This window comes from Gekko japonicus, unplaced genomic scaffold, assembly GCF_001447785.1.
Source record: "Gekko japonicus isolate JY-2015 unplaced genomic scaffold, Gekko_japonicus_V1.1 scaffold1611, whole genome shotgun sequence".
Classification (NCBI taxonomy): domain Eukaryota; kingdom Metazoa; phylum Chordata; class Lepidosauria; order Squamata; family Gekkonidae; genus Gekko; species Gekko japonicus.
In genome coordinates, this window is record NW_015175407.1 from 98,718 (window position 1) to 107,678 (window position 8,961).

Genomic DNA, 8,961 nt, shown 5'->3' on the forward strand with positions numbered 1-8,961 from the left:
GAGGGTTGCGTCTCGTTCTGCGAGCCGGCGGCTGCCATGGATTCCTTCTACAGCGCCGCCTCGCAGGGCACCACCGACGGCTCCTCGCCTTTTAGGGCATTCCCCGGCGGCGGCGGCGGCAGCGACAAGTTCAGCCCCACGTTCCTCGCCGGCAAAGGGCAGAGCGGCTTCGGCGACAGCAGCGGCGGCAGCCCCAAGTGCCGGAGCCGCTACGGCCAGGGGGAGTGCCCGGCCCTGGACGCCGGCGGCAGCGGGCAAGCGGCTCCGGCCGCCGCCTCCTTTAGCAAGTTCCACCCGCAGCCCCAGCCGCCGCCGCCGCTCTACGTGCAGCGAGGCCCCGGGAAGAGTCCTCCGGGCGGCAGCCTCAAGCCCCTGCCGGACCCCAGCGGGCACAACGGAGCCCTCCAGCTCTCCTGTTACGGTGAGTCCCCGGAATCGGGTGAGCCCTGCCAGCGCCCGCGAGGACCCCGGCCGGCCCCCTCCCCTCCCCCTCCCCACGGCCAGCGCATGCGAAGTCAGCCCGGTTTCCTTCCTCTGTCGGGGGGGAAAGGGTCAGGCGGGTGTAGGGTTCCCCCTGCCCCTCTGCCCGGCTGGAAGGGAGAACGCCCGGGCATCCTCCCCGGGGCTTCATGGTGTAGAGGGCGGGAGGAGGAGGCTGGACCGGGCTGGGCAGCGGGCATAGGAAGCCAGGACTGAAGGCTCCCTTACGGGGGGGTACAGAGAGGTGGGTGTTCGTCGAAGGGGCACCACTTGTGGGTTTCAGTGGCGATTTGGGGGAAAAGAGCCACCCTGGTGTCGAATCGGAGTCAAAGAGCTTCTGCTCAGCTCTTTCCCCCCGATCCGAAACACACGGCTCGGCAGCCAGGGCCTCCTCCGAGCTTGGACGTAGACCTCCGAGTCAGGCGCTCCGGGAGTCCGCCACGGGTCCCATTCCAAGGCGAGAAGCATTTCTTTCCGGCATTGGCTCCGGGCGGCTTTCCCAAGCTCGGGTCCGCCGGCTTCAGCTTCCCTTGCTGCCTGTTCATGGCCGCGGGTCGGATCCCGGCTGCCCAGTTTCGGATGCCCGGCGGCAGAGAGAGACGCCTCCGACCGTCCCGCAGCTGATGGGGACCGGCGGTGATCCTCCTGCCGCAGCGTCTTCGGAGGACAGTGGCGAGAGGGGGCTCCGGAGAAAGATGCCTGGGCTGCCCCCCCCCCCCCGATTGCCGCTGGGCGTCCAGGGTTTCTACCCAGCACTTGGGACTGTGAAGCGCCGCATTTTGTTAGCGGCGATTCGAGCATCTCCTCCGGGCTTTGGCGCGTCGAGGGCCGGAACAGGCGACGCTTCAAGGACGGGGTTTCAACTGCAGGCAACTGCTTGCTTAGACGATTATCCTGGGAGGGTGATTTAGCGATAAGGAGAAGTGACAATCGAATTATCCCGCTCTTACCCTTTCTCCGCCTTGTCCTCCTTCCCAAGCAGCGTCCGCGTCCTCAGCTTCCCCCCCCACACACACACACACACGGCCCATCCTAAAGATGTTTACTGAGAAAAAAATCGCCCTGGCTTCAGTGAGACTCCCTTTTAAGTAAATGTATTCAAGATCGGGGGCTGCAATCCTAGATCTTCGGGAGCCTAGGAAAGTAAGTTTTGGGATCCTTGACTGACAGGATGCAGATCTGGAGGGGAAGTTCGTTTTCCCTCTTCCCCGGCATTAAGGCGAACAACACGTGCCCCGGCCACAGATCAGGGACACAAACAGAACCGGCCATGTCCATCAGTGGACCGACGGAAAGTGTGGGCACGATCCAGCCAAAGCTGATTACTTTGATTCAGTCGATTCCCCTGAGCGGGACTTTAAAAGGCTCCGCAGGAAGGATCGAGCCCAACAACAGGGAAGAGGCATCTGGACTGACTGTCCCCTACTCGAAACTGACGCGGGCTCCGCATCCTGAACCGAACTGCGGGCGGCGCTTTCCCCTCCTCATACTATGAACTCAGGAATCTGCTCGTCTGTCTGTCTGTCTGTCTGTCTGTCTGTCTGTCTGTCTGTCTGTCCCAGCAGCCGGCCATTGGGATCCCAGCTCTCCTGTCCCCATGTTGTCTTCACAACAGCCCTTCTCAGATTGAGCCAGGTCACCCAATGGGAGGCCTCCGAGGTGAAGGGGGAGGCGGTCCCCCTCATCTCCCTCTTGCTGCTTGCAGTCCAGGTAGCCTGGCTGGCTCTTCAGCCGGCTGCTTCCCTGCGCTGCCTTGGCCCTTTGGAGGGCCATTCCTTTCCCCTGCTCTTTCACTCCTTTTTCTCCTCTCCAGATTTAGGTAAGGCTGAAGCAGCCCTCTCCTTCCTCTGCCCCATTGCCATTGCCAAAGACTTCTGAAGGCTAGAAGGGTCTTCTGACTAGAGGGAAAGCGACCATAGGGGGGCCCGTGGCTGTGTTCACAAGCCATCCGTCACTGGGGCACCAAAGAGATCCCCATTTCTTCCTGCGCTCCTTGGCTTCGCTCACTGCCTTAGACAAATTCAGGTGGGGTAGCCTGAGTCCAGTGGCACCTTTAAGACCAACAAAGTTTCGTGTGCACGCACGCTTCTTCAGATACACTTCGCATACACTTATATCTAACTTTTGTTAGTCTCAAAGGTGCCACCGGACTCAGTTTTTGTTCTGCCTTAGACAAACCAGCCGATCGGGAAACTCTAAAGTAGGTCGACAATTCTGGGCTTGTTTCCCGCTGCCGCGTTCCCTGGCCATCATGTCTACAGGCAGGCAGTTAAAGAACTAGGCAAATCCTGTGGCGCAATTGCGTTATCCACTGCAGGCGCACAGGAAAAGACTGCAGAAAGCGGAGAGGCGCGTACTGGGATGGATTAAGGAAACTCTAACCTCTCTGCTGCTAAGCCCCTCAATAACGTGAACGGAGAAAACCCAGCGTGAAGGCCCCGTAAAAAGAAAGCTCTGTAATGTGAATCTGGGGGGCTTCCCAGCTGGGAAATGTTGGAGACTGGGGGGGAAGGGGAGTCTGAAATTCCTTTTCCTTTTGAGCTGAAGAAATCAAAGTAAGTGCGATTTCTGTTTGCTTGAAATCATATATATCTATCCACAAAGAAAGGAAGGTACCAGAATCCTCTCTACCTCGGCGGGCACTTCCCAGGCTATAAACGCTGTCGAAGTGTAACCTTATTCCTGGCCTAGTTAAATCCTGTTGATTTCAAAGGGAATCAAACTGGAACCGAACTAACCTGTAGATCGGTTTGTTAGAGGGGAAGAACTACATGAAGAAGTCTGGATCCGTCATGATTTTATGACAGGACGTCTGCTTCTCTTTATGGTTCAACAGCAGGTTTTGTTAATTTCCTCCGCTTAGATGCCCTTGAGACTGTAAAGGAGACTCTCCAAATGCCTTAGGGGAGTAGAGATCGGGGGAGGGCAGAAGTCTTGGGTCATTGTGGGAGGGTGGAGCGAGAGAGTATTGCTCTTCTGCATTGCCGTTCCGAAAAGCGGAGACACTTCGAATTGGGCGATGAAGCTCCCAAGCCATCCTCCAGGCAGGCCTAGAGTGTGGTGAGAGGCCACATGGACTTCTGCCCAGGGCCGGGGGCGTCTTAGGTCCCCCGAGAGTTCCAGCTTCCCTCTTGCTAGCACGAATTGCTAGTTCAGAGGCTAACGCGAATTCCCGGCCCAGGACTTCGGCGCGGGACTTCAGCGTCTCCCGCAACCCCAGGGGACCCGCGCGACTAGCCAAAGTCCTGCAAAGGCGGGCGGAGCGGAACCTCCCCGGTGCCCAGCCATAAGCACGCGCTCGCCTGCCCCAGGAGACGCCCTTCGCCTTTCAGCTCCTGCTTTTCCCCGTCGCCTTCCCTGCGAAGTTCAAAACGATAAATCAGCAGGACCGGCGGGAAGGGCTCCTCTTAAAAATGTCCCTCCACACCTGCCCTGGATCTGGTTTAAATAAGCATCTGCTCGGTCTTGGCCTCGGCTAGAAGGCTTGGAGAGCAGCCGATAGTGATCCCACTGGCTCCCCAGCGGGCCCAGCTAAACCCAGTTCCTGAAACTCACAGGTTGCTTCGGCTCAAAATATTTCGATTCAGTTCCGGATGGATCAGTTAGGACCCTTATGCGTGCAGAAGGATCCATTTACATCAGTGGCCTTGATGGCCTGTCTGTTTTGTTAAACTCCCAACTGATACTCTCTATTTGACTAATATCTCATTCGAAGCACATTTTCCCGGGGGAAAAAGAATCTTTCTGAAATAAGCAGGACTTGACTTCTAAGTAAATATGCTTAAGATCCATGGGTTTCATAATACTTTTAATTACAATTAGTATTTAAAGCATTTAAAAGCTGCACGAGACATTCCAGAAATGCGGACAGCTTCTATTATCGTTACCTTCCTCTCAGAATTACAGATGTAACTCCTCCCCATCGATAATGGCAGGAGGTTTTGTGGTGATTCCTACCCTAAAAGTCGAGTTCTTTTAACACCACGCTAAGGTTTCGTGTGATGGGGGGGGGGGGGGGGGGATTGTGGGGTGGGGGGGGGGGGGGACGGGGACGGACAAGGGAAATTAATGAAAACCACCTGGGTTGGTAAAACTGATTAATGAAATCACAATAGGAGCGAGTATTGACTTGAAACTGGTTACTGGGGAAGGGGAACAGAAGAAGATCGGTGCGTCCGGGAGGTTGATCCGACGGGGACGCCTGGGATTTCTCCCCCTCCATTCGCTTTCCATGAGGTCTAGATCGCAGAAATATTTATGTGCTATGGATTTAGGGAGTAGCAAAAACTTTATTTGTGGCAGGGGTTGGGGACAGAGGTTTTGACGCACGCAGCCGCTCGAAGCATTCGCACTCCGGGCCCGTTTGGCGCCCGGCAAGCAAGCACCTCCCTCCAAGGAGCTTTTCCCGGAGGCGAGATCCGCACTCGTGGCCTCCAAGGCTTCGCCTCCCAGGAGGAGCGGCTCCGGGTTCGTAGCTCCTGCAGCTGAAGCCTGGAGCGCTGGGTCGGCGTCGGAAGTGCCCGTCGAGGGCGATCGGTCCTCCTGGCGGCGAGCGCCGTGTTGGTTAACCAGAGCGGGCCGCCGGGCTTCGGGGCGCTTCCGCAGCAGCCCCTCCCGACCGAAGGGAAGTCGGTTGCGGGCGGCTTCGGCAAACGAGGGAGGAGAGAGCGGCGGGAGAGGGAAAGCGAAGCCGGGGGAGAAAGCCGCGGCCGAGGAGGGACTCCAGGCTTTGGGGCGCTCCCGCTTTTGGGTGGCCCTGAAGTTCCGCCCCCCTTGAAGCCAACGGGACTTCCCGCCGATACGGCGAGGTTAGAATCAGGCGGTGGGCGCACTAGAAAGCGCTGCCTCCGGGCTTCCCTTCAGGCGAGCTTCCCCACTCGAGCCCGCCCGGCCTCCTCCCTCCCCGCGGAAACAGAAAGGTCCGCGCCTCTCTCGAAGGGATAACCTGCCAGGTCGAAACAAGTCTTCGACGCCTCCGAAAAAGGCTCGACCGCGCTCCGGCTGCCGTAAGTCGCGTCTCCTGGCGGAGAGTCTTCTCGCGTCCTGCCCTGCAGGGCCCTGGGGGGGCGGCTGAAGGCCGACAGGGAAACCACGGAAGCATCGGGATGCGGGACGTGCCGTTTAGTGGGTAGAGCGCCAGTTCCCAATGAAAGACGAGCCAGGGCCCCCGGGACCGCGGCGCAGGGAAGGGTCCGGATCCACCGGATTCGTAGCTTCAAAGGACACCACTTCTCTACTGCTGCGCCTTTCCTCCACCGACTTCTTAATTCGTTTTGAAGAAACACGGGGGGGGGGAATGGACCCTCTCCCCCTTTGTCCTCGACTGCCACGATGTTTTTTCTTTTCTCGGTTGAGCGGGGGAAGACCTGTAAAACTAGAGGCAGATTCCGGTTGACTTCATCCCCATCTGACAAATGAGAATATTGGTTTGGTTGGTCTGCGGATCGGGGCCTTTAGGAAACAGACCGGAGGGAGGGAGAGAAAGAGAGAGAGAGCGTCTGAACAGGAAACAGGCAGTGCAAACACCAAACGTCGTTGCCGAGATAGACTCACAAGTGGGACTTTTTCAGCGTGATGTGGTTGAAGGGTGTGTGGTTTCTATTAAGTGCCCTCTTTTCATCTTTCCCACTGACTGGAGAGAAGATCTTTAAAGGGAACAACCCTGAACCCTATTTAGATGTCTAGGAACTGTCACAGACACGCAGACTGGTACTGGGCATGTAGGTTCAGAAGTAATCTCCTCTGAGTTCTCCTGGGGCTTACTTCCACCTACATGTATGGGATGTAATTGCACCTCCATACAGATGGATATATTCAAGATTCAGCTAAAAGTTCATTGAGACCTGAGTGATCTTTGTATTATTTATTACTTCAAATTTGTACACACACACACCCTCCCGGCCCAAGCAGGCTCAGGGCGGCTTACACAATAAAACATAATAGTCTTTCAAATAAACTCACTTTTCCTCTGCACCTCCAATGAGGTGTCTTTGGCTGCGATCACACACACTAAATAATTCACTATCAATGCACTTTCCAACTGGATATTACTCTGTGAACTGGCAAAATCCAATTCAAAAGTGCATTGAAAGTGGATTGAAAGTGGATTATTCAGTGTGTGTGATTGCAGCCTTTCTGTCTTTCGCAGGGAATTCAAAGCGGAGTGACCTCAGAAAGGCAGTGGAGGTGGCCTAAAGTTCTGCCCCGTTTGCGATTTGGTTGGTCTGCGGATCGAGGTCTTTAACAAACCGAGGAGGCCTAAACAGGGCCGAATCAGCTACTCTGTCCTGAATACGATCTTCTTTGTTCTCTTGCTTCAAAACCAGCGGTTTCTGCCTCCACAAATTGGAACAGCAATTAAACTAAAAAATAAAGTACAAGAGCAGGCTATATATTTGGGTCAGAAGTGGAAAAAATCTCCAATGATTTACGGCTGGAAGTAATCTGAATTACGATTTCTCCGGTTTGGAACGGAGATAAATTCTATTTCTCTATAAGGCAATATAGAGCTGTCCTGAAATATGGCTTGGGGGGGGGGGCTGGGGGGCGGGGCGGCTCTTTGGAGGCGTGCGGGTGAATGTGCCCTGGGATGTTTGCGCACCGGATTAAGAGAAAGAAAAACTGCTTTTCCTGGCACAGGAAAATCCGAAAGTGCCAGGCCCGGCAGCTCATAACGACCTGTTTTATTTTAGAGGGAAGAATAACCAAGGCGGTCCATAAAGCGGCACTGTTGGGAGAGGGAAGAGAGGAGAGCGACATCTTTCCCAAGCGGCATTTCTAGGCCCTCTTCCTTTGGGTTTTCTTATAACTCCGCAGTTTGGAAACAACCCCGAGGGGAAGACACCCGCCCCGGCCCGGGGGGCCACGGTTCCCTGCCAGACCAGTGATCCTGGAGGCCGCCGTTAGCCTCTCGGCTAAGGAGAACTCGTCCAGAGTGGCAAGAGCGGGAAGGCTCCTTCTCGGGACTCCAGGTATCATTCTGAAGGGCGCTGAGCCCGTGTCTGAGGAGAGGCGCCCCACGGAGGAGCAGGCAGTGCCGCTGGCAGGGAAGAGATGAGGGCCACTGGAGTCGATCACTACGGGGAACAGACTACTACTACTTGAGGCCCCACCGGCCACCGGACACAACCCATTTTGAAAAACTGAGGCTGCGGTCACGCACACTAAACAATACTTTCCAACTGGATTTTACTGTGAGAACTGGCAAAATCCAGTTGGAAAATGGATTGAAAGTGATTGTTTAGTGTGTGTGTTGGGTGATAGTGAGATATTGAAAAAATGGTATTTAGCAGAGATAAAATAGTCCAGCAGAGCCAGAGTAGAATAATTCAGACTGAGAGTCCATGTGTGATTAAAATATAAAGTTTTTACTAAATTCTAGCATGGGAAGGGTAACCGGTATGAAAATAACAACAGAGTAAGGCTACATCCTTACTCTACAAAGACAAAACTAGAAGAGAGGAGATTATGGCTGCTCTTCTTGTTCTTCAGAACACCAAACGAAGACAGGAAGAGAAGCCATAAAATGGTAATATACCTTGACACTTCAGTCCCAATCAAATTCCTAGATCAGGGAGAAAATTCCCGGGCTTTCTACATCTAAAGAACCTTGGTTACATGAGAAACATGTGACTTCCTGTGAGTAACATAAACAAACATTTAACCCCAGATATACTGAGTGTTTTCAACTTGTAATACCTAACACCCCTTCTCAAGTTATAACACGAAAGTCATGCAAATTCAAACATTCAGGAAGAGTCTCAAAACTGTTGCTTGTCAAGCGGCTTGGTCAGGATGTCGGCAATCATCTGATCAGTAGGACAGTATTGGAGTTCAATCAGTCCTTGGTCTTGCAGCTCTTTCACGTAGTGACATTTGAGCGCGATGGTCTTGTTTTTAGATTTGGTGCCTTCACCTTTGCACATGGTGATACAAGCTTGATTGTCCTCAAAAAGTATTATTGGCTTTGGTTCATCTATGCCGAAGTCTTTCAGTAGATGAATAATCCAGTAGAGTTCATAGGCGACACTTTGTGCTGATACATGTTCAGTTTCTCCAGTAGACATGGCTACAATAGTTTGCTTTTGACTAGTCCATTCAATCAAACTGTTTCCAAAGTAGAACAAGTATCCACTTGTAGATTTTCCATCAGGTGAGTTTTTGTCAATCACAGGCTGAAATTTTAAGTTTGTAGTTCAAAGTTCCTTTTAGGTATCTTGGCAGTCTCTTAATAGCTTTCCAGTCATGCTCATTGGGTGAACTGGTCTTTCTGCACAAAAGTCCACAGCTGAAGTTATATCTGGACACAGATTGTGCTCAGATATAATAATTTTCCAATTGCGGATCTGTATTCATGATTGTCTTTAAGTGGTTTTCCATTAGTAAGTTTGGGATAGTCCTTATCAAGTGGAGTGCTTACTGGATTGGAATCTTTCATTCCTACAGATTCAATAAAGTCCATGATCTTTTGCTTTTGGCTCA

The 8,961-nt window shown here is 53.5% G+C and overlaps 1 protein-coding gene across 1 annotated transcript in view; it reads left to right on the plus strand.

The window, feature by feature from the left end:
* ALX4 (ALX homeobox 4) overlaps positions 1-8,961 on the plus strand; it is a 91,783-nt gene that overhangs the window by 6,026 nt on the left and 76,796 nt on the right. Inside the window, exon 3 of the mRNA XM_015425725.1 lies at positions 4-421. Coding sequence (XP_015281211.1) covers positions 4-421 — 418 coding nt within the window. The remainder of the gene's footprint in view (positions 1-3; positions 422-8,961) is intronic.